Source organism: Rhipicephalus microplus, chromosome 8 (assembly GCF_043290135.1).
Source record: "Rhipicephalus microplus isolate Deutch F79 chromosome 8, USDA_Rmic, whole genome shotgun sequence".
Classification (NCBI taxonomy): Eukaryota; Metazoa; Arthropoda; class Arachnida; order Ixodida; family Ixodidae; genus Rhipicephalus; species Rhipicephalus microplus.
Genome location: NC_134707.1, coordinates 2,542,950 through 2,570,000, shown reverse-complemented (window position 1 = coordinate 2,570,000; position 27,051 = coordinate 2,542,950). Strand labels below are relative to the sequence as shown.

The following is a 27,051-nucleotide window of genomic DNA, read 5'->3' as shown; positions in this document are numbered from 1 at the left end:
GCCGGGGCAGGTGAAAGAAGCATCGCATATATTTTGTTCCACAGTAGGCGATGTCTGCATGAGTAAAGTGCGGCCCGAAATGCCCACCTCATGCACCAACTGTTCTCAAACATGTAGCGCGAAGCCGATACGAGGCAGACGGAAACAACAAGAGGCTGCCCGTGAGCACGAAGAAAACCCGGATGGTGGTCTTTCGTTGGAAGTGTGCATACACCGCTTCGTCCCCGTAAGATAGCGGTGAAGTGTTCATTTGTGTCTGAAATGACGACGAAATTCGCACAGGATATGTGCTCTGTGATCGCCAGCTGTGTTTTATCGTATAGCCGTGCCCCTCAAAAAGGCCTAGAACGCCGTCGGTAAGCAGCATGTATGCAGGCGTGGACCGCTTTTCTACGCCCGTTGTGATGAATACGTGCTGCTACTGTTTGTGCACCGTCGCTGAATGAAAATCATTGAGCTACCATGCTTTGTGCGTACTTAGGTATATTTTGTGGACTTGTGCATCAGCAGTGCTAACACGCGTGGGGCTAAGAACCCGGTGTGCCAAGCAATTATTGGATAATGAAAAAGGTGAGATCGTGTAGATTTATAATAAAAGGTTGGTGTGACATTTAGTGCCCTGCAGCCCACCTGAAGCTTACGCTTGCACCTTCAAGCGTTGTTGTTAATCGATGCAAAAAAAAAGAGCTCTCCTACCGGTACTACATTGCCGGTCAAAAAGTCGTGCCTATATATATACCGGATTGTCGAAGTGTAGTCGAGCAACGCGTGCAGTCTGTGCTAGTGGTGTATTATTCTGCAATGTTGTGTGTGCGTGTTTGTCTGTATGTGAATGTATGTGTCACCAATTCTGCCGTTCAATAAATTCAATCAATTCTGCTATTCAATAAATTTGTCGACTCTGGGCGAATGCACCCGTCAGTTTTATTTTTTTTACCACCAGAAATAACTCCCAGTGATCACCTCAAAAACCTTGTGAAGGTAGTAAAAATTTACTCTCTCTATACTCGCTGAAAACCTCACTGGGGTAAATAATTACTACTCTCGCTACGTTCAAAAACTCAGTTAGCACGAGAGTAAATTTTTACCTCGGTAGTAGGTGGTAAAAAAAAAAAAACCAGGAAAGGTAGTGCGCTAGAGGACAAATGGTTTAACCAATTTTTGAGGTTATTTCAGGTCATTTTTGTTTAGTGTGATAACGTGGCAGCAGCGGCAAGCACATGACCACGGTTTGGTGGGGGAGGCCTTCGCCCTGCAGTGGGCGTAGTCAGGCTTATATGATAAGGATGCTGGTGATGATGAGAGTCGACCTATTTCCCTCCTGAGATAACAAATACATTTTCCAAATGTGTCTCGACGGGTAAATAGATACTCAAAAGTGTGTCTAAAATATTACCGCGATATGGTTTCCACACGGAAGAAGCAACCAATGGCACAAAGCTTTCGCGTTTGCCTTCCTTCTCAATGCTTCATCGACCTTTATCCTTTTATTTCTGCTCACGCCCCGAATCACGACTACTCTCTTTGTTACAGTCCTCGTAAGCAATTCTCGATGCATGCAGATGACAGCAGTCATTGTCGGAAGTAAAACATAATTGCGATGTCACATTGACGCCGCGCTCAGCCCGAACGGTCTCGCAATCTGTCGCACACCACTTATTGGCTTGGACGTCAGAGCCCGTTTGCGCCACTGTAGGTGAAGGTCTTTGCAACAGCCTAGGTGCAATTTGCCGAAGAGGTTACGCGAACCCAAAAGCGCTGCTGCTCTTTCGAGACCAGAGTGACCAATGTGAATGCATGGCACAGCAACACCGACTGCAGCCGGGCACTGCATTGTGCACGCGTGTTGCCAACCTCGTTTGGCACTATGACGACGGAGTTGCGAAGTCGCTTTGGCGCATTGGTGCGATCACGGTTCCATGACAAAAAGAATTGCGACATTACACTCCGACCTCACTGAACCCTTGTCTTCCAGGTTGCTCATCTGCAAATTAAATACGCAATTAGCAACGAACAATAAGTCGTGTACGATTGGTCCACTTTGTCGAATAACTTGACCCACGCTATTTCAATTTGTATACGCACCACCTATGTAGAATTCCTATGAGTTTGCAGTGTTCTATCACGCGATATTGACACTTTATAAGTTTGCAACTATCACTCAAAACAAACGTTACACGGGGATCCAGTAGTAATTCAGTATTCAAAGCTACGTTTCAAAGCGCTGCGTTCCCTAAATGTTAACGGTGAATGACTGCATTTTGCGCAAATAACACGAACAAGAAGGAAACAAAGCACAGATAAGCGCACATTATTGAAAGGGCAGCCTTCTCTGCTTGCACTGTAATGAATTCAAGTGTCAATATTTACTGAATCAAACAAAAGTGTTCTCGAGACTAAAAGATAGGACCACGCGAGAGATTGTTGATGCTTCTTTAAAAACACAAGTCCGGTGACGTATGTGAGGCGAGGTCAAGCTGTGTAAACTCGAGGTCAACTACCTAAACCCCAACCTGCAATCATAACTACATGCCCTTGCCTTTTCTTTTTATGTGTGCTTATCCGATACTGAAGTTTCAGCTGCTAGTCTTATCTATTCTTCTTGTCAGTGTTCTTCGCGCAAAAATGCAATACTAACTCGCTCAACGCTCGCTTCTTCTAAATTTTAGTGGACAGAAATCTGACAAAAATGCGCATATTATTAGCAAATATGAGTAATCATAGCAACATATTTCATTGAAGATTAAAACATGAGACTGGAAAATACCCAGAATCCTTCGCACTTTAAATAGCAGCAGGGCACCTGATATATCATTGCCTTGTGCAGCCATGGCTATGAACCAGATTTTTAGAGAAGCAGATTTTTCAAACTGATAAGATATTTGAAAGAGAAATAGTAGACGCATTTTTTCCTTCACGAATCTGGTCACAGCTGTGTTAGCGAGCCATCCATCATACTCTCAAAAGACGAGCTGGCGTTCTTGGAGGGCAAGGCATGAGTTTCAAGCGGACAGCTATTGTTAGCTTTTTGCCTGACGCCCTTCAAACTTCTTCAAGATAGGGCTTTCTCATACTTCCACGGTTCCGTACTCGTAGTTGTGCACGACTGCCGTGTTCAACCTAGCGTGTCTTTTAGTCACCATGATACTTCGTTCATTTCAGCCGGTGCTGAAGGGACACGTGGCGTTTTAACGATACAGTGCGGATTTCTCCTAATGTAATTGTTTATTCAGTGGGCGCATTTTGCCTTAAAAGTTGTTTAATGACATGCCACACGATTCTGTGTACTTGCCGTGTTGTCATCCTGATTTCTGTTCAAAAAATAGCAGTTATTTTCGACTGTTATTTGCTAAGCCCACGCGAATGACGTCTCGTGATTACGAATAACGCTATAAAAATCACCTGTAATTATCAACCCTTACTACCTGCTATACTTCAGTTAGAGGTTCAGAAATGGGCTTATATATGATTGTCATCTTCTGTCATGGTCTTTCGTGGTCACAGATGTCACACCAATCTTCCCTGACCAAAGCGCACTGTTCGACAGTGAGTAGACAGAATTCTTTTAAATGAAACGCAAACTAGCAGATAAATCCTCATCACGCAATATTCATTAAAAAGGAGATTTAGCCGCTTATAAATTCGGAAACCTCGATGAAGTTGCTCTTCATTTAGTACGCATGACTTTTGAGCGCTTAAAAAAGACGACGCAGATAAAAACGCACTTGCACACAGAGCGTCCGAAAGATCACAACAATGATCCCAATAGGAAATTTGATTGTAGTTTAAATTTACGAAATGTGTGATCACAACATACATTGTCAGCGTTGAATGAGCGGGAAACATCCATCCTCCAGTCAATACCATTGACAGTCACTCAGGTGCGCAGTGCCGCGAAACCTCATACGCACGCCGGTCAATAATGATATACCACTGTGAATTCATTTTAAATAAACAGGGCGCGCAAACACAAGCAGAAGAAATACTTCACGAAAGAAGTGAAGAAAAAAGAGCCCCACACGTGCCCGATTACACATGTGCAGACAAGTTTTCATGTATTTTCCGCCGTTGTCCGTCTCCCCAGTCGTTAATGGGTGTTGTGGCTGCTCTCCTGCGTCCATGTTCGCAGCACTTTTTTTTTGTAAAAATGATGATGAAGGCGTACCAACTAGCTCAGCTCTCCGTTATTACAATAAACCATGCGAATGCGTGCCGCTGTTTAGGTTTCATTTGACGCCGATAGTACACATCAATTGTTGTTTGCCAGCATGTTACACTCCACAGAACAACCCTGTTGAACACTTGCTAATAGATTAAATCTGTATAATAGGAAAACAGACTTCTCGCAAGGCCTCACGAGACATGCATCAAACTGCGTCAACATTTTAAGTCGATTGCATTGATCGTTTCCGCTTACCTTGACATTTTCTGCGTTTCACGTGGTGCTGCACTACCTGAAGGGCGCGTTCACACTTGGCCTCGAAGAAAGCGAAAGCGGTGAAACTCTCCGGAAACTGGCTCGTTTCACCGCCCAAGAGACCGAAAAACCACGCCGCGCGGCAGGCGCGCAAGAATGGGTACGAGACCAATTTTCGCGCCACGCGAGAGCGGATCCGGTTTCCGCTCCATGGCGAATGCGGCGCTAGATCAAACCACGTGATGTAACCAGCCGACCGCAAATTCAACATCCCGGCAAAGGCGTCGGCTGTGGCTCGCATCGGCTCAAATCGAAAACTGCCCGCGCAGCACGACGAAGCTTGGCGGCCTTAACGAGGACGCGTCAATCGAGAGCGTGGTTTGCGTTATGATCACCGAGAACTCTGGAATTGGACGGTGCAGCAGCAACGAGTCGGCATGCCCCAACACGTCTCACGTTTGTGTACAGCCAGCTGAATCCGTCGCCGCCGCTGCCGGAGCGTTCGCTCGTGTCTTTTCTCACCAGCTTATCTCCCGAACCAACGTCTGAAAAGGTGCAAGCTGTTTCTTTTCACTACTTTGCGTGAATAACTATATAGACTACGGTAAAAAAAATTTAGTGCTGAGAAACCAGGCAAAGTCGAAATATTTCTCAAGGTAGCGACGGCAAGGGGCAGAACGAATGTGAACATTCTCGACGCGCGCTGTCGTGGTTTTCCAGCAGTTCTGGTAATTTCATTTTCGCTTCATTTTCTCAGTGTGCGTGCGTCCTAACGATCGGACCACCTTTGACCAAGCGACAATGCAACGTCACTGTGAGACGTCACAATCAATAAAGCAATGACATATTTTGCCTATACCACTTCAAGGAGTAGAGGTCACGGGAAGGGAAAAGCTTTTGTCAGCTTGACTATAGGCTTACCCACCGATAACAGTTCAGCAAGCAGTGACGGTGTACAAAAAGCATAAGCATAAGCATTGTGCATTAGCATAAGCACAAGCATTGTGCATTAGCATAAGCACAAAAAAGCATGCATACGTTATTCTTGCCCACGACCACCCAAAAAAGTACACGCGATTATGCGAGGAAAAAGAAAAGCGGGAAAAAATGACCGGAAAACAACAACACTACATACAAGATTAAGTTAAACTGGTATTCTAGATATCGGCTCACAAAAAAACATGAAGCGCAGGCCTGCAATAAAAAAAATATCTACGCCGTTTTGCGATGAAAGACACAAAAAATAGTTTGTAATGAAAGCATTTACCACGCGATAAATCTCAGCTTTTTGCGCCGTTGTTACGACGACACATGTGCCATGACAAACTCCCGAGATAGCTCACGTGGGTTTGGTACCACTTCATTCAGCAAGCCTCTGCCTTCTGACACATATGTACATTATCTAAGAGAATAAGCTAAATCGAACACCACAACGTTTGCCAGCGTACGATGTAAAAGGGATATTTTTCCATGGAATGGCAAAAGTGACAAGGTAAAGAGAAATAATAGTAAGTACATGCAAAAACGAAACTACCAAGAAGTGATTGTTTAGCACCACTGTTGGCAATAAGTCACCTTTATGCATTAAAAATGCATTTTGTTAGATGGGATTCTTCTTGAAATTTTTATACTTAATATTTGAGGTTGTCATGAGCGCAGCCATGCATGGTCACGAACTTCCGAGCTTCAGCGTTCTCTGTACGAAGGGCGCGCACGCTTCCGTTAATGCAACATTTCCGTGCAACATTTCGGAGGTAAATTTCATCTTTTCTAGATTTTCACTTGGTAAAATTCTTCAGCATGAATACGACTTGCAATTTGACGGCTCTCACTCATCTCCACGCAAGCGGTTGTAATCATACGCGCGGAAGAGAGGGGACGGGGGAAAAGTCTGTCCCGTATTTTCCTTATTAGGAAAAGGGGGCGGGCGCACTACAATGATTCAAGTTTGCGCCCCGCGAAGGTGAACCTGGCAGCACGCGACTATGATTGTTATAACTGGTCTAATAAACGACCCTTTCTTTCTTGTGAAACACGCCAGTGCACTCGGCACCGATCGTTCGGCGACCGGTCATGGCTTTCACGGTGTTGCACGGTTTATGCGCGTACCATGGGTCTCTAACCATCGCGAAGGTGGTGGTCCTAGTGGCGCCCTTTTCCGTGGCGCTACAAAGGTCCTGAAAGGATTCTCGTGTAATGAACGCTGCCGGGAACGATGCCGGCGCTTTAATTTGCTTCTTCTGCTGCCACCTGCGGAAACGAACAAGGTGGGCGTCTTACAATATAAATGAACTGCGTTGACAACAACAGCGGCTCGAAGGAGCAGGAGAGAGAGAGAAAAGAGGTGTGTGTGTGTGTGTGTGTGTGTGTGTGTGTGTGTGTGTGTGTGTGTGTGTGTGTGTGTGTGTGTGTGTGTGTGTGTGTGTGTGCGCGTGTGCGTGTGTGTTTGATGTATGATTCTCGCTTGATGTCGCGGGGCATTAGAACGCAACACCATACACGTTAGTCGCGTTTGGGCTTTCAACGCTAAACTTAAAGTGGAACAAAATCTGTACTTCGCAAACGGCAGAACAAAGGCTATAAACCGTGAGCACGCAATGAATGTCTGTAGCCAGAAGTGTGAGAGCGATTCGACGACCTGGTTTCCTAATCAAAATGCCATGTTAGGTTTTACTTGAGCAACGCTATCGAATGCGCAGGACTAACGCTGCACACAGAGTGAATTTGAGTGCGTGATCAAAGTACTATCTAATATCAACGCCTGACCTTACTCCAGCATGGGGTCTGAATGGTGCGTGAAGTGCGGTTGGAAAATCGCATACGGTGCAGCATTACGAAAGCTATGACCACACACCGAACTATCGGCGCCGAATGCACTAGCATGTTTCACAACTAAACTGTGTCGTTTGTTAGCCAAATAAGACTACGGGAAGCAAATGCTCCATTAACAGCTATTTTCGCTGTTGAACAGTATTTGAAGTGCACAAGGCGAGACAAGGACAACACACATAGGAAGAGCACACACCGAGAAATGGCTCCACGATAGAGAGCATAATAAAAACGCCAGAAATAGTAGAGAAAACCACCCTCCGATTCATTGCCGTGGTTGTTAACCAACTCCGGACTATCGCGCTTGCTCTGTTCTCATATATATATATATATATATATATATATATATATATATATATATATATATATATATATATATATATATATATATATATATATATATATATATATATATATATATATATATATATATATATTAGTGCACACCACCGGCAAGAACGAAACCGAGGGTCTCGTTCTGGCAGACTTAGTTTCTTCAGGTAGTATGCAAGGGATCATTGGTCAGCTACCATTTGGTATTACGATGACGTTCTACGTGAAGCCAATAGGAGAACAGATGTATGTACCACACTCGCCGCAATGGCAGCAGGCGGCGCTCGCTGACGCTCCCACGTTTAATGCACATACATACCTCACCAAGTGCATGGGGGGATAGCCGCCGTGGTAGCTCGGTTGGTAGAACATGGAACGCACTATTAGAGGGTCGCAAGTTCGGTCCCTGCCCACGGCAAGCTACCTTTGTATCCGCTTTTCTTTCCTCACATTTACAATTACTTCTCATAATATCCCGTATGCTTTCCTTACCATAATTGTGTGTCACTTTTCATTATTATTGTTTGTAACAAAGAAAATAATCCCTTAAGTTTAACATGCCTTATTTCACCACTGTTACTTTTTTATGTAACGTTGTTTCAACTAGCTGAAACTCTTTCACATTAAGGTTTCCTCCTACATCCTGTAATATCAATGTTCAGCAATCTTTTGCCAGCGTGTGTGCCTTGTTGATCCATCTGTTTTTTTTTTGTTTTTGTTTTTTTTTTGTCTGTAGCGACTGCACTGGCTCTCTTGTCGTTTCACTGTGGCCGATTGCCGCACCGCGAGCCGAGTCGTTGCCTTACATTGCCGCTAGTGGCAAAGCCGCTCACCACAGAAGTCGCTAGATATTTCTCTTTCACCTAAGTACCGAAAACTCCCTGCCCTCTCCCAGGCACAGCCGGCATCTGGAGCCCTTTCCTTCCTAACTTGGAAGATTTGCAAACCCACCGACGACATTAGCTGTGCATCTTTCAGCGCACAACATGCTAACGCTACGTGCCTTTCTCCTCTGGTCAGTGCCCCGTCGTTAGTGAGCGACGTTTCACCAGGTTCGGGCAAAGCGCAAGGAAGAACATAGCTGCCGAAAGCGAGCGTAAGCCAATGAGATTCGTCGTTGGCACTTCAATGGTTGTCGGCTCTTGAAAAATAACTGAAAGAATTCGCCACACTACGTGTTACTACGTCAGAGGAGGAGCCTGTGAAACCGCGTTGCAACAACACATGAGGAGCCGGCGTTGCTTCGTATGCATAAAAGGGGCGACTAGGGGAGATTTATCGCTAGATATGGAAAGTGAGTTGGAGAGACTGAAAGAAACCAGGCTTCGTCTTCAAAACGAAATGAAGAGGAGGAAGCGAGCGCCGAGGAGACGGAAACACAAAGTGCACGTCTTGAGAAGAGCAACCGTACACAGAATGAAGCTAAACAGTAATATTAACCGTACCTCGATTTCGCTACGCAGGCATAACCTAGTTAGGTCACAGCCAACTTTTTCGTTATTATTCATTCGTCCTGCACACTATCTGTAGCTGTAATTGCAAGGAGGCTGTCACCTCGTCAAGCTGCTCATTGCAGTTCGTAACTTATCATCGAACAATAGAGAAGCGTCGTGCATATAAGTTTTATTTTACAGAACTGATTACATGAGTTGTTTCATTTGACTACAACATGCATTATTGATGTATCAATTTTCTCAATCATGCTACGTAATAAAAATGTGATGAGACAAATAAGCGGTACTACATCTTTTATTCGATCCCACGATGAATTCGAATTTACATAATAAAAGGGCCGACGCCTGTTATGAACGCATATCTCGTTTAGGAATGCTTGGCTAAATGATCAAGGAATATTATTTTAGAAATTTGCGAATAATATTTAAGATAAAAAGATTTAGGTGCGTGTTTATTGCCTCATAATTATTATTAAACATTGCGGTCTTAAAACTAGTTGCTCAGCTTATTCTTAAAACTAGTTGTTCAGCTTTTTCTTAAAACTAGTTGTTCAGCTTATCCACGGAGACACCATGTAAACAGATTTGAAGAAAACAAACGCGTGATCTTCGCGCACGAAAACTGCAAAGCAGCGCTTAAAATGGAGGGGGGGGGGGGGAAGTTTCCAGGTAACTATATATGGAATGAATTTGCTGTAAGAGCTTTTTGCCTCACAAACGAGCAAGAGTGACTGTATTTCGGCTAATCGCGATAGTGCTGGGATATATTAATAATAATAATAATAATAATAATAATAATAATAATAATAATAATAATAATAATAATGACGTGGAGGAGGAGGAATTTCTGCGATTTTGATGCTGATACCACGACTTTATATTGAGTTACACTTGTGGAGTTTCAAGATGAAAACGTTCACCTATAGGATTCTTTAACGTGTACCTCTAACGAAGTGTGCTTGTACAACATCACCTCCTCCGAAAAGTTGCCGCTGTGGCCGGAAATCAAGCCCGCGTCCTCGACGGGTCACAAAAGAAGTAAGAGAAATAAAGAAGACGGAGAAAGAGAGGAGAAGAATGAAAAAAAGGAAGGATAAAAAAAGACCCAGGAAAGAGGGGCACGTATGCAACATGCATAAACTGAACATTGCTTGCGGTTGTTTGCCTGCAAGCCGAACAGCGCTCAAGATGCGAGAGGACGACGGCGGACAGAGAAAGCAGGACTTTAAATATTCAGAACGTGTGATGCGAAGTGGCGTTTTTTTTCTCTTTCCTTTACGCTGCTTACTTTCGGCCATGTCATTACTTTCCCGGCTGTTGTTCCCTGCATGCTTTACACATCGCATGATGTGCTCAGCTCCCCCCAACTGTAAAGACCATCTCTGTTGATGCGATTCTTGCTTCGCAGACCGCGGCTCGAGTCGGTGCGTGTTTCCTTGTTGTCTCGTGTCGCGTTCAGCAGGAATGAACACGGCATCCTTGTGTTGTGCCGACGCCAAGAGAACCTCATCGGTCTCCATATGGCTTGTCCGAGCTCAGGCGGGCACATGACACTGTGGTGTCAGCAAGAACCAGAGTATACGGCTCCCTTTGCTATATAGGATGAACCGATGAAGATTTGAGTCAGACTGATGGCCAGCGCGAGACGTACGGCGAGCTTTCTTACACATGCGCTGTCGTTGTTCGGATTGAATGGTCTTGGTCTCCAAAAGCGCGATGCATCGTCGCTGCTTAATCAAGTTGGTTTTATGAGCAACTATATAAAAATGTGCTCAGTAGCAAATTATTAATCGGTAGGTGAATATGGGTCATTTTCATGACAAAACATATCTTTGAATATCTTTAGCGAATGGGACGACTCTGTCAGCAACGTGTAGGGTGAAATAAGGCAGGAATTTCGTCCGACCTTAATTGAAGGACACTTTGTAAATTCCAAAGCGTGTTCGGCAAAAGCTAGTGGCCATTCAACTGACCATGTCGTGTCTTTCAATTTCATTTAATTTTTGTGCATGTATAGCGTTCGGTATCGGGGAATTCACGTTCTTATGCCTGAACAACATGCAACGTTGTCGCCGGTGTTGTCTGACATTGCGTCTCGCGGCGTTTTACATGAACGCCGCCCGGGAGCACAGCCAACCACGTGGAAAGCGCTGAGGTCAGCACCAGTTCAGCGTCACACATTTGACGTGTTCCCTGCTCGCGGAGGGGGGGGGGGGGGTCATTTTAGCAGCAGCGACGATGCGTGACGTAGCGCAGTCAGCCGCGCTCTGAATGGCTCTCCGTCCATCCTTCCGGCGTCCACGCCTACGCTGCAGATATCTGGAACGTCCTGAAGTGGATGTCCCGTCACCAGCAGCGTCGACGCCGAGTGAGGCCGGCGTTCAAAACGCCGGGGAACCACCAGCAAAAGCGCTGCATAGAGTTCTAAGGCGATTTGCTGAACCGCTTGCCGAGGAATAGCTCGCCGGCGCGCCTGCCCTCCTTCTGCAGAAGACACTTGCGCTAGCCGGCTTCCGCTCAAACCGCAAGTACTGTTTGTCGGCCAATATAAACACTAGACATACCTTTAGATAAAAGTTCGTCGTTACTGTTAATACTATGATGTTTGGCTGAGCAACGATGTCAGAATACCGGTCAAAACTTACCAGGACGTTGAGGTTTCCCAAATGAAGCCAGCAAAGAAATCGTGCGTCTGAATCATATCATGACACTGGGCACAAACGGACAGCCTACGGGCACCGCGAGTACGAGATATGGTTAATGGTCTGCCTGTGGTTGTGCAGGTTTGAATGTTGAGGCCCACGGGACGGCTTAAAGTTCTCCCATAGTAGAATACCATGTACTCTAAATCGTTACCTACTTTTATTCTAACCCCCCCCCCCCCCCCTGACCATAAGTAGTCGCCCTAAGTGTGGGACGGCTTTTTGCTCTCTAATAGTAGAGTTCCAAGTACTCTAAATCGTCGCACATTTGTTCTACACACACCTGACTTTCCTCGGCGCAATCGTTGCAAGGCAGTTACCGAAGGCCGTCCGACCCTCTTCCTGATCTTAGAGCGACTTCACTCAGAGCTGCGTTTGTTCTATCGGAAGAGCTCTTCATTCTCGGTGAGAGGAAATTCCTTCGGCACTGGTGCTGCCTTTTTGTGTTCGTCTGTGGGAGACGCGACAAGCTTAACATTGAGTCTGCATGGTTTTGGTGGGTTGATGTTTGCAGAAATGCCATACAGGCATACGCAAAATGTGCACATTGACGTTTTATTTGTGCTTTTGGTTACCATATATATATATATATATATATATATATATATATATATATATATATATATATATATATATATATATATATATATATATATATATTGTTGCGCATGCCTGGGAAGAAAACAAAGATGGGTGAACATGCTGGCTGCCCCAAGCTGGAGAAAGAAAAGAAGGAAGACGACGACACTGCGATCATTAACCTGTTGGCCGCTCCGGCGCTTTTCTTCGCGGCCATAATAAACGGCGCCCCTTCCACTGTATACGTCCTGGTGCTCCTTGTGCGTAACAATATATATATATATATATATATATATATATATATATATATATATATATATATATATATATATATTGCAGGCATGGTGGTTGAGTGGCCGTAGCGTTGCATATAGCCCAGTAGATCCTCCGTGAGCGGTCACAACGTGGTTTATTTCGACGTTTCGGCCTAGAGTCTGGCCTTCATCCCTGTATAATTTCCAGCGTTAGAGGAATACTGTTTTCTTTTTTTTTTCTTCCACCTTGCCGTCAATAGCACCGTTCACCACATGTGGCGTTTCTCTCTCGCGAGAAACGCGGCATACGTTTCCATCTCTGGTAACTAGCGTGTATGGTTAAAAAATAATGAGGTGAACAAAACAGCGTTCTCGGCTCGGCGTTGGCGTTTCACAGTTGCGCCTCGAGCACATATTTCCGGATATTTTTTAGAGGCGCCCAGCCTGCGAACGGTCCAGAGTGAGGCTCGAGCGGACGGGAAAGTGCGGCGCAGGGAGAGAAGAGAGCGAACGGCGAGAGAAGGGGCGGCGAAGCACTGCACTTACCCTCCTCTACACTCTCTCGCACAACATACTCCGGTTGCTATGGGCGAGGGTAAACGCGCGCGCCCGCAGCTGTTGCTATGGAAGAGGGTGTGAGAACCGAGAGATAACACCTGCCGGCACGCGGACATCACCGCCGACAACGCCGGATGTCTGACCAAGCCGAATAAGATATGCTTTCGCATTTAAAGCTACTACATTGAGCAGCTTAACGGCGTGACAGCCCCTCCTGGATAGGACAGCAGCAGACTGTGAGTAGGACAAATAAAGAGTTTTTTACACATTACAACAGAAACTGTAGAGCATTAAAAGAATGAAAAAAAAACCAACCCAAGTGTGGAATAGTTCTGACATTAAAACATTAAAAAATTAAAAACATTAAAAGAGCATTAAAAAACAACAACAAAATAAGGTAAACCATCGCGAACCTTGAAAGGATGTATCCAAATAAGGACTGAGCAACACGTAGACTTATTTACGTACATACATTACAGACTTCTGCCAATGATAACATTTTAATATGGACGCCATTTGTTCTCTGTCTCTGGTTTAACAGCGATGGTAGCTCGTAACAGACCAATTGCTTTCCATGCATAGTTTATGCGGCATACGGGTGTTGCATGCTATTATACTTGTTTTAACGCTGAATAAGCTTTGTAAGGCATAGTCTTCGTTTTTTGTGCATTGTTTATAATAACGATAAATCCTATATTCACATAATGATGGAACTCGAGCAATACACAATTTGGCAAACAATTCAGCTGTATGTGAAAAAATAGGGTACCTTGCAAGTAAGTTTATAATTCGTTTATGTAAAAGAACTAATTTCATGATATTTGCATTTGTAGTTGCGCCCCATACAAGAGTACCATAGTTGAGAGTAGAAAAGAAAAGTGAGTTGTAGAGGAGTAGACTTACTGTAACCGGAAACGTTTCACTGCTTTACTACATAAGTCATATAGTACGAGAAGGTTTTTTAACCAGGAAGTCAACGTGTGCATCCCATGAGATTGTTGCGGAAAAAATATATGCCACGGGTTTTAAAAGGGAGGACGTATTCAGTTGACGCACTATTAATAAAAGGCGTAAGCCGTTTTTTATGACAGGGGTGAAACACCAAGGTTTTCATTTTCGCAACATTAAACCCCAGGTGATTATATATGACCATTGCTGAATCGACACAAGGGTGCCGTTGGCATGAGCCACTAACTCACGAGCGAAGCGACCAGCGACGAAGATGCTTGTATCATCGGCATGGATAAAATACTTTACCGTCTCGCTAACGCTGACAATGTCATTAATATACAAGAGAAATAAAAACGGGCCTAAGATGCTTCCTTAAGGTAGACCTAAATTAACTTTTCTTGAGGAAGATATGTGTCAATCGTCGTCGCCGATGGGCGTAATGCAGGTAGACAATCGAAAAGGGAAGCCAGTGAAATATATAGGGATCTAGGAAGAACGGGAAACAATAAAATATAAGAAATAAATATAAGCAAAAACACAAAAAGACATAAAAACAAAAACGTGGAAAAGAAAAGAGGACGAAAAAAAGAAGAAAAGAATATAGAAACAAAGAAGGCTGCCCAGCTGCGCACTTCATTTAGGCTTCGCACCACGGATACGAAGCAGACAATTTTTTTTAAGTTACATACGCAGGTCGAAACTTCACCGATACCAGGAATTAATCAGGATGAGCGGCATGTCGCTGCTAAACCATTGCCTACTTCAGTGACGAAAGAGGAAGCCAGGTCTATGAGTTGGCATCAAGAACGCTGGTGCGAATGCGCAATTAGCATGAGTCACCCGCAGTTCATGTTTGACTCTGGCACCCCCACAATCTGCGCCATATTGAAAGAAAAATGGCCGTCATTTATTTGCAGCCGTAGGGCGCGATGCAAAGTACTACAAAAATGTTGTCGTGGGAAGTTCTCGGGAATTAAAGCAACGGCCACTAAAACCACTGCGACAGACACGCGCCCTACCTCACCCGGCATTTGCTGTAAATCTCTTTGTAGTTCAGTTCGTTCCTCGCATCGTGCCTGCCTGGAGGTTTGTTTCCGCGCGATTAGTCCTGCTGTCAAACGTGCGTGACCGATCGCCCAGTCCTCCTGGGGCGGTTTTGAGGCGCGCTCGCGCCCTAATGAATTCCCCCGGGGCACCAGGCGCCTGTTTGAAATGGAAACAGCGCCGCCGAACAATGCCCGCCTGGGCAACTGCGCGAAGCGCGCCTCTTCTAATAACACCGCGTGCGCGCTGCTGTGAGTCACACACACACAAAATTGTTGCACTGCGGTTTACGAATGACACGAGGCATTCCAAAATGCATGGCTTAGGCAGCACCGCTTCCATGCATAGGAATGCGCTGCGTGCGTAGACAGCAAAATTATGACGTGACCATGATGCCTCGCGCGCAAATCGTGTAGTGCTGCGTGAGACTCGTTTGAGGATGGCTCTAGAGCTTTACAGTCCGGGCGCTGCGTTAGAGGGCCACGGGTGGCGTGGTCATTGATTTTTTTTTTTAAGGATTGAAACGCGAGCTAGTGGATTAGTAGTAAACAGTCTCACAGCCTGCAGCCCTATATGCGAAAGTGTATGTTCCCATCAACGAAGGCTTTGCCGAGCAGACCAGACACCTTTAGGCTGTGGTTGGGCGTTGCGTTTACCAACGCCTACGCTTTCCGCATTGGGATGGTCGACACCGCAGCCTCTGGCCACTGTGGCAAAGAAGGAAATACCCAGAATATCCTTCGTGAATGCCTAAAGTATAGTAGACAATGACTACGCCTTTGCAAGGCACTCATCAAATTAGATAATCAACCTCTGTCGGAGGAAAGAATTTTACAATATCAACACAATGCAACTTCACAGAAGAAGGCCCTGAAGGCACTACAGCACTTTTTGCGATCGACCAACCTTTCTGAACGGTAGTTGTCAGAATGGCCTTCCTGTGTGTGTTTTCGTTTTCTCATGAGTGCACGTGCATTATCTACCCCCTCTTTCGTGCCCCTACTTCCACACCTCTTGTGCTGGGTACCAAACAAGATGCCAATATCTGGTTAACCTCCCGGCCTTCCTTTTTATTTCTCTCTTTCCCATCAACAAAAGAAGGAGAAGATGAAACTATCGTTTCTCTTTGTTAAGAACAATAATTTGAAGTGACGGACATGAAAGCCAAACAATGTAAGGGGGCTCTTATTTGTAGGTGTAAATGTGAAGGCAGTAAACGTGGTAGTGCATTGAACGCGCTATTAGAAAGTTCGTTTCCTGCCAGCGTCAAGTTACTTTATTTACATCATAATTACTGTGAATAACATCCCCTATACCTTCTTGGATTTTAGGTCTGTTATTTCAAATTTATGTTCTCATGAAACATAAACTGAATCCTTAATTTTCCATTTTTTAGTTCACTTTCGATTACCGTGTGGAGCCACTTCATCCACTTCCGGTTCTCTTTCCGATTTCTACATCTTTCTGGCCCAACACTTTCATTTTGATTATAGCCTATAGCTAAGGCGCTGTCCTAGAAAATTTCGATGGGAAATCACCATTAACATGCTGTACACTACACCCCTTGATAGAACGTTGGCATGAAATGCCCCTGAAGACAAGGCACGTCTTACGTATTAGAGCATCTCATGAAAGTCGGAGATGTGCCGGACATCTGCTGCATTATTGTTTCGGCAGGCCTCGTCCTTGGCATCACTTCTTAATTTAACTGTTTCGATATGCACATCCATGTATTTCCTAAGGTCCGACGAAGCTGCACCTACATGTTTGAAGTGACGTTCACCTTTCACATTATGAGCGACTTTTAAGAAAGAGTAACTAACGCCCCTCTCTCCCGCCAACCCCCCCCCCTTTTTTTTTGGTGGGGGGGGGGGGGGCATGACTACTGCGTTCTGGTTGTGCGACGGTGAAGCACCGCATAAAACATTCTTCACATGCGTGACCAACAAGAGTGATGGGGTAAGAGTCGTGCGGCAGCAAGTATACGCATTCTGAAGGATTACAGAGTGTCCAAGCACGGACACAGGAGGAAAGCCAGGACACCACAAGGCATTCGCAGTGTCCTCTCGTCGTCGGCCACGGTGGTTCACTGGTTCCGGGACTCTGCTGCTGACCCGAAGGTCGTGGATTCGATACCGGCTGCAGCGGTCCCATTACGGTGGAGGTGAAATACATGGTTGAGGCCCGTCTGCTGTGCAATGTCAGTGCAGCTTAAACAACACTAAATGGTCGAAATTTCCGGACACCTTCACTACACCGTCTTTCATAATCATATCGTGGTTTGGGACGTAAACCCCCGATATTGTTATCATTGTCCTGACTTGCTTATTGTGTCCGTGTTTGCACAGACTTCATCTCACCGGTGATACGTAGAGCTCACTGGCGCGCCTTCGAGCTCTGCGTGCTTCCAGCTGTAAATGTTGTACATAAACAGCTCGCCTTTAGCACTCTGAAAGACGTATGCTTCGTGGCCGAATGCTGGCGGAGCGAGAAGGCGCAAGTTTGAATCCCATGACAGCGATGTCCAGAAGTTGCTACCACAATAATACGAGTGTCCAAAATTGCTATCACAATAATACGCTCATTTCAGTCTCGAAATGTTCGATTTCGTGTGACTTCTCTGGGATACAACGAAAGTAACGTTAAGCCACTCATATGCGATTTTCTTAGTGACACAAGACGAATTCTTTGTCATTATTTTTCGCAATCAACATTTTTCACCTTATTATTGCCCCCTTCTTAGTTATGTTGTTCTATTTGTTGAATTATAGCTTATCGTTATGGATGTACATGCTGGTCATTCCAGTATTTGTATATGCTGATCATTCTTTATTCTTTGCAAACAATTTGTTCCTAATCCTTCGTATGATTAAAAAAACGTACCGTTACATGACCGCCAGTTTCACAGTCAATCTCCCGTAGAGGGTGGGCGCAAGAAACAAGGCACAAGCAAGCAACAAGGATACAAGCGTCACCGGCTCCTCTTCCCCGCGACACGCGTGTTGAAGGAAGAGGAAGAACAATGAGCAAGGCGTCGAAGAAAGCAAGCAAGGATCATGTCCAGAAGCGGCCGTCCAAGACACACCACCACCGGAGCAAGCCTGTGAAGGGCGAGGTTCGACCCCTTGTCGAGGCCCCTGTGGTGGAGATCGAGATTTCCGAACCAGAGAAAAGCGCCTACGAACACGGCCTCCACAGGTTCGGCATTTCACTACAATAGTTACAAAAAACATGATAAGTTGGCAGTGCGCTCATTCACGCCTCCATAATGTGTATTCCACTCCGTTCCTTTCACTTGACATCTAATTTTCCTGTTCCTGCGAATGATTACTCAATTCAATGTAATGAATTTCCTAATGCTGGAAAGGCTTAAAAGGTAAACCAGTTCACTTATATTTTAGAAGCGAAGCAGCTTACGGCGGGGATCCATCCCTGCCTCCTTCCCGCGGCGTCCACCCTCTCCTCCCTATATGCTCTATGCATCCTCTACGGATGCCGCGCACACGACAGGAGGTGCGACAACTGCATACACCGCAGTGGACGCGACGGTAGTTCCGCGGTATAAAACGACTAAGCGCACGCACTCTCCTGCGCAACGCCGCGACGAGTGCCAGCGTCAGCGCCGCCACCAGTGTCAGCGCCAGCACAAGCATCCGCTCAAGCGAACAATCTTTCCACCGCTTCACATCCACACTCTTTTTTAGATGCGGAGCATCTTATACTCGCGCCTTGTAGTGCGCCGTCCGCGCCGTCTGCGCCGTCCGCACCGCTTCTCGAACGTTCGACAGCTGACGCGCGCGCATGCGCCGTCGCGCCGTCGCCCACTCTTCCACCATCTGTGCATCCCTTCCTCCTCTACACACCGCGCGCGCTTCACTCCTCCGCCATCTGTGCACCCTTCCTCCTCTACACACCGCGTTCGACATCTACAATTCTCCTGATTCTCCAGTGGACGCGAATGTGGCGTCGCGCTTCGAGAACATTCAACAGCTGACAGTGCATGCGCCGTCGTGCTGTATATATACTCAAGGTCGGCGCTCGCTCGCTCAGTTGCCGCTCGTCGGTTGGTTTGTACGGCGCGTCGACGTCCAAGGTCGCGGTGAAATGAATTCCAACGAATCCACAAACACAATGATCGACGTCCCTTCGACCAGCGCCGCCCTTTCGCATACGTGTTCACTCATTTAACACCCCCTCCTACAACCACGTTAACCAATTTAGCCATCGACCCAAGTAAGTCGCAATTTAACACCCCATTTCACAACCACGTTAACCAATTTAGCCATCGACCCAAGTAAGTCGCACTTTAACACCCCGTTAACCAATTATATGGTCCGCATCCTCCTCAGTGTTCCCCCGAGGGAAGCTGCGGGCATTTTTTTTTTCTTCTTTACTTTCGTTTCCGCTACACACCTGGCTTCATGGAGAGAGAAAAAGAAAGAAGGGAGTCCCCCATGTGAAGCCCACCTTGTCGGTCCAGCATGTGACGTCAGAGCTTGCGGTTGATTTTAGTACTCTCGGCGCTGTTCCGTCTTTGAACCACCCGCGTGGGACAGCCGGTCTGCGCCGAACAAGCGCGTTTACATTCAAAACTACCGGGCACCCTACTCCGTACTTTCGGCAAGTCTCGTTGCTGGCGTGATTTTGCGCAAACGAAAGCGTGTTTGGCCGACAATTCTGGCTTCAAAACGGCACGGCCTGCCAAGGCTGCCCGCGTGACGTCCCGCTCTCTTTTTTTTTTCCTCCATGGTTGGCTTTATGCTCGACTAATATCACCGCTGCCAGTGCCACGCCATTGACGTAAGACAATGCTTTGTCATCTGTTCACACATCCTATAGGATCATTTCGCTCTAGCAGACCAGACTAATCAGTCAGGCAGTTAACAGAATGCAGTGTCCACACAATTTTTTTTTTAGGGGCGATACTTCTTAGGCCGCGGATCATTCCCTCCTCTACTCGTAGTAGCAGTACGCAGCCACCTTTATGACTCGCTCAATAGATGGCGTTATTCAAATGTGTCATTGGTATGCGTTATTTCAACTTATTTGTATATGTATTGCGAACAAAGACATATTGGGCCAGATACGAAGGGGTAGACACGGTATGCAGTGCGTGTGGAGAGGAAGAGGAAAGTGCCGAACACTTGATAGTGTTCTGTAAAGGGCTTCACCCTATAGTTCAGGATAATGGCGCAGAGTTTTTCAAAGCACTGGGGTTTAGGGACAGGGAGGGCAAACTAGACTTTAAGCGGGTAGAATTAACTAGCAGGAGGTCATCTGATTGGTGGCTGAAGTCAGGGCACGAGTGAAAATTAAACCCTTCACTGCAAAGTACGAATCCTCAACCTAACTATTTAAAGAGAAAAAATAAATCTAGTTTTTGGTTCACTAAGTATTACGGCTTGGTGGCGCTACCCACCGCCTGATCTAAAGGGTACAGCCATATCCATCCATCCATCCGTCCGTCCGTCCGTCCGTCCGTCCGTCCGTCCGTCCGTCCGTCCGTCCGTCCGTCCGTCCGTCCATCCATCCATCCATCCATCCATCCATCCATCCATCCATCCATCCATCCATCCATCCATCCATCCATCCATCCATCCATCCATCCATCCATCCATCCATCCATCCATCCATCCATCCATCCATCCATCCATCCATCCATCCATCCATCCATCCATCCATCCATCCATCCATCCATCCATCCATCCATCCATCCATCCATCCATCCATCCATCCATCCATCCATCCATCCATCCATCCATCCATCCATCCATCCATCCATCCATCCATCCATACATACATACATACATACATACATACATACATACATACATACATACATACATACATACATACATACATACATACATACATACATACATACATACATACATACATACATACATACATACATACATACATACATACATACATACATACATACATACATACATTGGGAATACTATCAGTAGATGACGTTACTGGTTTTCACAGGACATCCACGGAGTGCATGATGAGTGGGGCGAAGCGCCCTCCGTGCTTCCATCCGTCCGTGCTTCTGTCCATTCGTGAATCCATCCGTTCGTGCTTCAGTCCATTCGTCCGTCCATCCGTACGTCTGTCCGTCTGTGCTTACGTTCATCTGTACGTCTGTTCGTCCATGATTCCGTCCGCCTGCTTGTCCGTGCATACTTCCGTCCCTCCGCCCCTCCGTGCTTACATCCTTATGTCTGTCCATCCGTGCGTCCATTCGAAAAGACGGATGGAGACACGGACGGAAGTTCCACCCCACTCGTCATCATTTACTCCGTGGATATGCTGTTATTTTACATGCAAGGCATTTCCTAGTCGCACGATGTCGTGCGTCGGCGTTGTCTACATCCCCACTGCGCATGCTCACGCCTCGCGTATCGTGCCGCATACTTGCGTCTCGTGTCAACTGTTTGCTCCCGGTTACTCTCTAGCCTCGCAAGGCCAACGCAATAAGCGTCTGCTATTAAACACCGACTGCTCGAGCTGCACAACCTTTCACTGGCCACCCTGTACATGTAGGCACTGCATCGCACATCAGCGTCCCATCACTCGTTGATGGCCAACGCTTCTCTGAGGACCCCACCCGACGAGGGCTCTGTCTATATGCACTCGCAAACAAAAGTCTATTCTCTCTCCCCTTCATTCAAAAAATACGAATAACAAAGACTAAATGACAAGCATTCCCCAACTATACCCAATTACGCAACATTCACGCGACACCCTCACATCTATGCGACGCATTTACTCGAGTCCCCCCCCCCCCCCTCCGTTGGAAGATAGGAGCGGCATTTTTTTTTTAGCAACGCGTGTTTTTCTGTGACCCATAGCATGTCTCGCTGCAGTACGAGCAGCATGAAAATGTTGTCCCTGCTTTGCGGTTGTTTTCCCGGCCAAACGAGGTTTTAATTTCGTTATATTTTTTGGCCAGGGTGGGATTTATAAGTCCACGGGGCGCAGGTACTTGAAGGAGGCACCCCCCACCTTCCAGTACAAGACGGAGATTCTCACTACCGATGCTCTTCCACCCGAGAGGTCATGCTTTCGACGCAACTTGCCCGGCATCCTGTTTGCCTCGCTGGTGCTGCTCTTCACACTCGTCGTCTTCGTCGAGCTGGCGGCAGACAAGGGCGGCGCTGAGACGAACCTCTTCTATCCAACAGTGAGCGCATAAAACGCTTTCTCGGGATGAGAATCCCGAGAAAGCGTTTAGCAGGCAGTCATGTGAGGCAGTGACCATCTTAAAAACAAATAAAATAAAAAGGTAGGCCTGCGCGGAACGCGTTGTATACAGTCACAGCGGAAGGGAACGGCCTTTCTAGCCCTTTTTGTAAACTCTTTGGACAACTAATACAAGAACACCTGCAAGGTAACTGCCACGCTGTTAACTCTAATGAATGATTCTCGAAAGGTAGGCAAAGGCCAACTACACCCAAGGAGGTTTAGTATTTTTTTTTCTTAAAACCTTCTTGACTACGGCATTATTCGTCAGTCCGCTGGAAAGCGGGATATCTGCTACATATCGAGAGGCATTTTGTGCAGTCAGTGTATACTGTATGTAGCTGATGACGACTAAGAATTATGGCTGGGCAATTTATACTGGTTATATAGGGACGCTCGTTGCCATACGCTTGTAAAAATTAGCATTGTGTGATGCCTCGTTGCATATTACGTTAATGCGATTGAGAGAATAATATGAAACCTCTGTAGGGTATTTTCGTAAAGAAGCTTCAAGCCCCAGCGTGGCTCTGTGGTGAAGTAATCTACTGCCAAATGAGGGCCCGTTTTCGAATACCACCCGATGCTGATTTCTTTTTTTTTTCATTTTTTAACACGAAATTGTTTTAATTCGTGTTCCACCACGGCTCCACTGACGTATTTCCGTCACGGATGTGACGTCTTAAAATGTATATCAGAAGATTGCAAAGATTTAAAAAAAAAGCCCTGAACGAACAGCTTAGTTAGGTCACGGGGTGTCGAACCAGCAACCCCTTAATCCACAGCGCACGACGCTAACCTCGAAGCTACAAAGCTGACATTGTCAAGAAGGCTTACGGCAAGCCATTTATATACACGATGCATATACCATTGGCGGCCCTCAGAACGTCGAGACTTCAGTGCGTTTTCGTCATCAGTGGCGAGATGGCGCCAATGGCCCGCTCTGTCACCCTTCGTGTTTCGGAGGACGCCGCCCCCACGGAAAAAGGTCGCTCCTGCGCACGCGCTTATCAGACTCGTGATTCAGGAGAGCCCAAAGGTCACCTCACTCGTTGCTGCGGGCAAGTTAAAAAAAAAAAACACGCTGCACGCGCACACGCACACACACACACACAAAGTTGTAAGAATTGTGACAGCTGTTCGCGCTCTTCCTGTATACTTGTGCGTTCATTTCGTGTGCCCTTTTTGTTTGAAATGCGCGCTCTAAGTGTCGAGCTGTGAGTTGTTAGTGCGCGCTGTGTATTGTATGTTCATTTCATGCGTGCTTTCTGTTTGATGTGTGCGCTACAAGTTTCCAGCTGCTAGACGTTCTTCACATGCCTTAGCAATTTGTTACTGTAGCATTCATTCCTTCGCCCCTCTGGAGAAGCAATACACAAACGCTCAACTATTCCTGTGAAGACATATTTCGCTTGAGTGTTATACCGATTCCTCACGAGAGGGACCAACCACATTTATTAATGCGAATACATTTATTAGTCAAGCTATGTCAGGCGTCCGGCAGCGTCCGCGCAACAACAGGTGTTATCTCTCTGCTCTCCCTCTCCTATAGCAACTGCTGCGGGTGCTAGATTATCCTCATTCCTAAAAACCGGAGCAGGTGGTGTGGGCGGACTAGCGGAGAGTGAGGGAGCAGCGCGCTCTGGCATGTGAGGGCGCTCGCATCGCAAGAGCTCAGCGGAGCTTTCGCGATTGTGGAGGCAGTGTAGGAGAGGGTAGGTGCACTGCTTCGACGCTGCTTCTCTCACTGTTGCTTCTCTTCCCTTTTTGCGCCCCACTCTCCCGTCCGCTTGCTAGTACGTACATGTATAGCTGGAGTGAAGCGCGCGCCTCACTCTCAACCGTTCGCTTACTGATGAATATATGAATAAATCATTGCGGTCCAAATCTTCATCTCGTCAATAATTTATGCCATTAAAATTACTACGCCGTGTACTCTCGGCGCAAGAAATGCATTCGCATTTTCTCACGACTCTCTTCGGGGAGGCGGGGCAACCTTTTTATGAAGCGGGATAGCAGTTAAAGACATTGGCCTCGGCGGCCGACCACAATGACACTGTTGTGATTTCGCGATAGCTTTTTTTTCACAAAGAAGGAAGAATAACGGTGGCGGTGCGATATGGTGGCACATATAGAAGCGTGTTTCCTCAAGAATCTGGCAGCGATCACTTTAACAAGCGAAGCTATCACTGGGCCCTCATCAAAAAAGCGCTACTGATGGCGTGCTAACGCAAGCTGCTTACTTTTCTTGAATTATGCGCGCCAATTATACGTCCTTTTTTTTCGATATATATAGTTCCGACAACTTCAGCAGCGGAGCGCAGCGGTGCAACGACACATGGTCAAATCGTTGATCACTACGGTTCCCGTTGTGATGCACTGGAAGAACTGCAGTCAACAAAACTGACTGGACGGTTTCTCCATCACACCTGCATTGCATTAATGGGGAAAGTTGTGCAAGTTGTTATGGATTAATGATGTTAAGCTGCGACAGAGGTGCTGGTGAGGTTACGTTAGGCTAGGATAAGCTGTATATTAGGTTATACGATTAGGTTTGGTTTGGTTGGGTTGTGTGAGGTTAGAGAATGATAAGTAAAGTTACGTCAGGTTCGTCAGTAAAGGTTTGGAAAGGCACCTGTCCTATTTCCTTTTGAACCTGTCCCTTGTAATTTGTGCTGTATCATATCACGACATGTGCACTGACTGACAGTTTGCACTTGTGACTTGCAGCCGGAGACCACCACTGTCGAAGGGAGTGGCAATTCAACGGACGAAAACGGTGTCGACGACACACTCGTTCCAGGAGAAGGCCAACAACTTTTCACTCGTAATGACGAAGCTCGATAACAGCGAAACGCCAAGCAAATGGTGATCAAGAAAAATTTAGTTGTACTTTCATCGCAGTTAAATATTACATTCGTCAGCTTTTCTGAGAGGTCATTTCGTAAGCATCACGAGTGTAAACGGACGCTACAATTAATCATTCTGGATAGATAAATTGTGCTCTGAAAAGAAATGTAATTAATTTCACCATCATATGCGTATTCATAGAGGGGAAAGCCAGCGTCAGAGGTTATTTTTAAATTCAGCGCCACAATCTCGTCTCGTTTTCTGCCGGATTTCAAGGTGTATTTTTCGTGTTGTGGCACCATTAACTTGACGACCAACTTTCCTAAAACTTAATTTGTCAAGTAATGGCACCAACAAAATAAAATGAATTTCAATTCTAACGAGTAACAGCTACGTATGACCCAGCATGAGCGATCAAACTTTAAGACGTCATGACTTTTGGTGTGGGAATACAAAGTTGCAGTCGCTACCTACGTTTCCTTTTCGTGCATTTTCTTCTCGTGGTGACATTTTCGGAACACTTTTTACTACCACACGAAACTTGGCTTTTCTGTCTGGCGTCCTTTGAACACATTTGCCACAAAAGAAAATTTACTCCATCAGCCAAAGTACGCAATACATTAAGCATTGGGCCGAGAGAGGATATTCAGCGACCTTTAGAAAACTGAGAATTTCGGGGGAGCGGATGACAACGATTTCCAACTATATGGGTTCTTGAAAGCGAATTTCTGTTGCACAATCTCTGATGCCAATTGAGGTCGTATGGCAGAAACAAAAATTAGTGAAGTTCAATGCATGCCATGAAGCTGCTTGGGCAGCAAGGGTTACTGACGCATAGCCGCACTTTGTGACGAGTGCTTCATGAACCCAGCAAAGTTTTCTCTTTTAACAATGTTGATTCAGGCCAACCACTCAGATTTTCTTTCATCATCTCTCTGCCATCATAAAGACGTGTTATCTTTGCACAAGGTAATATCTTTTGCTTAAATCGGGGGTTCTGACCTTCAGGCAGCCCCAACGGCTTCTCCCCCACATGATATGGTCTAGGTTAGCTCTTTGTTGACATAAAATGCACTTATCGAAACATGCCCCGCGTTTCTCAAGCACAAATGACGCACGAAACGTACTCACAGGTACAGATGAACGCGAATAAGCGTCTCAAGTGTTACTAAAACAGAATCGTTCTAAGAGACTGGCTCCTCCACCTTCTTTCACATTCATTTTGTACAACCAAACTGCTACGTTGACAACTTAGCTATGAACATTGACACGTCAGTCATTAAATCTTCTTTTATCAGAAATGTGGGAAATTTTACCTCGATTGTTTTCTCCGAATGTAATAACTAAGCAAAACATTAGGTGTGAGAAACGCGCCGCTGGATAGCTAACGGCCAGTGTTACTCCCTGGGCTTAAGCGAGTAACATGGAAATAAGGATCCCAGCACCGGCAAGCGAATGCATTATCTTATAAATGAATGCTGCAGCACTAAAACAACACCAAATTTTCAACAAAGTTTGAGGAAACGCCGCAGTGGTCGCATTTTGCTTCTTTGACAAAGATGCGGGAGTTCAAAGGGGAAAGACAAAGGGGGCGAGTACAAAGCTGGCCTCGTCCCATGACCGTAGCGACCACAATGGGGGCCTCACTGTCGCTATTAATAACCATCCCTATCACGGAAGTCCGGCTGAGAGGTCATGCTCACTTTGTACACTCGCGCTTGCTAAGTGACTCCCCAACAAAAAGGTAGCGCGAGTCAAGCGGTGATGTATGAATAAGAGCCCCACGCATTCATACTTCACAATGGAGGCACCACAAAGAGTGAATAATGTAA

The 27,051-nt window shown here is 46.0% G+C and overlaps 2 protein-coding genes across 3 annotated transcripts in view; one reads left to right on the top strand and one right to left on the bottom strand.

Annotated features, from left to right (window-relative positions):
* Positions 1 to 27,051, bottom strand: part of LOC119165140 (putative Hedgehog signaling attenuator pxb) — a 665,846-nt gene that overhangs the window by 512,175 nt on the left and 126,620 nt on the right. The gene's annotated exons all lie outside the window — the stretch shown is intronic.
* Positions 17,860 to 22,325, top strand: LOC142769110 (uncharacterized). Its single transcript, XM_075872048.1, has 2 exons — positions 17,860 to 18,319; positions 22,112 to 22,325. The coding sequence occupies exons 1-2, from the start codon at positions 18,144 to 18,146 to the stop codon at positions 22,323 to 22,325; spliced, it is 390 nt and encodes a 129-aa protein (XP_075728163.1). The 5' UTR covers positions 17,860 to 18,143.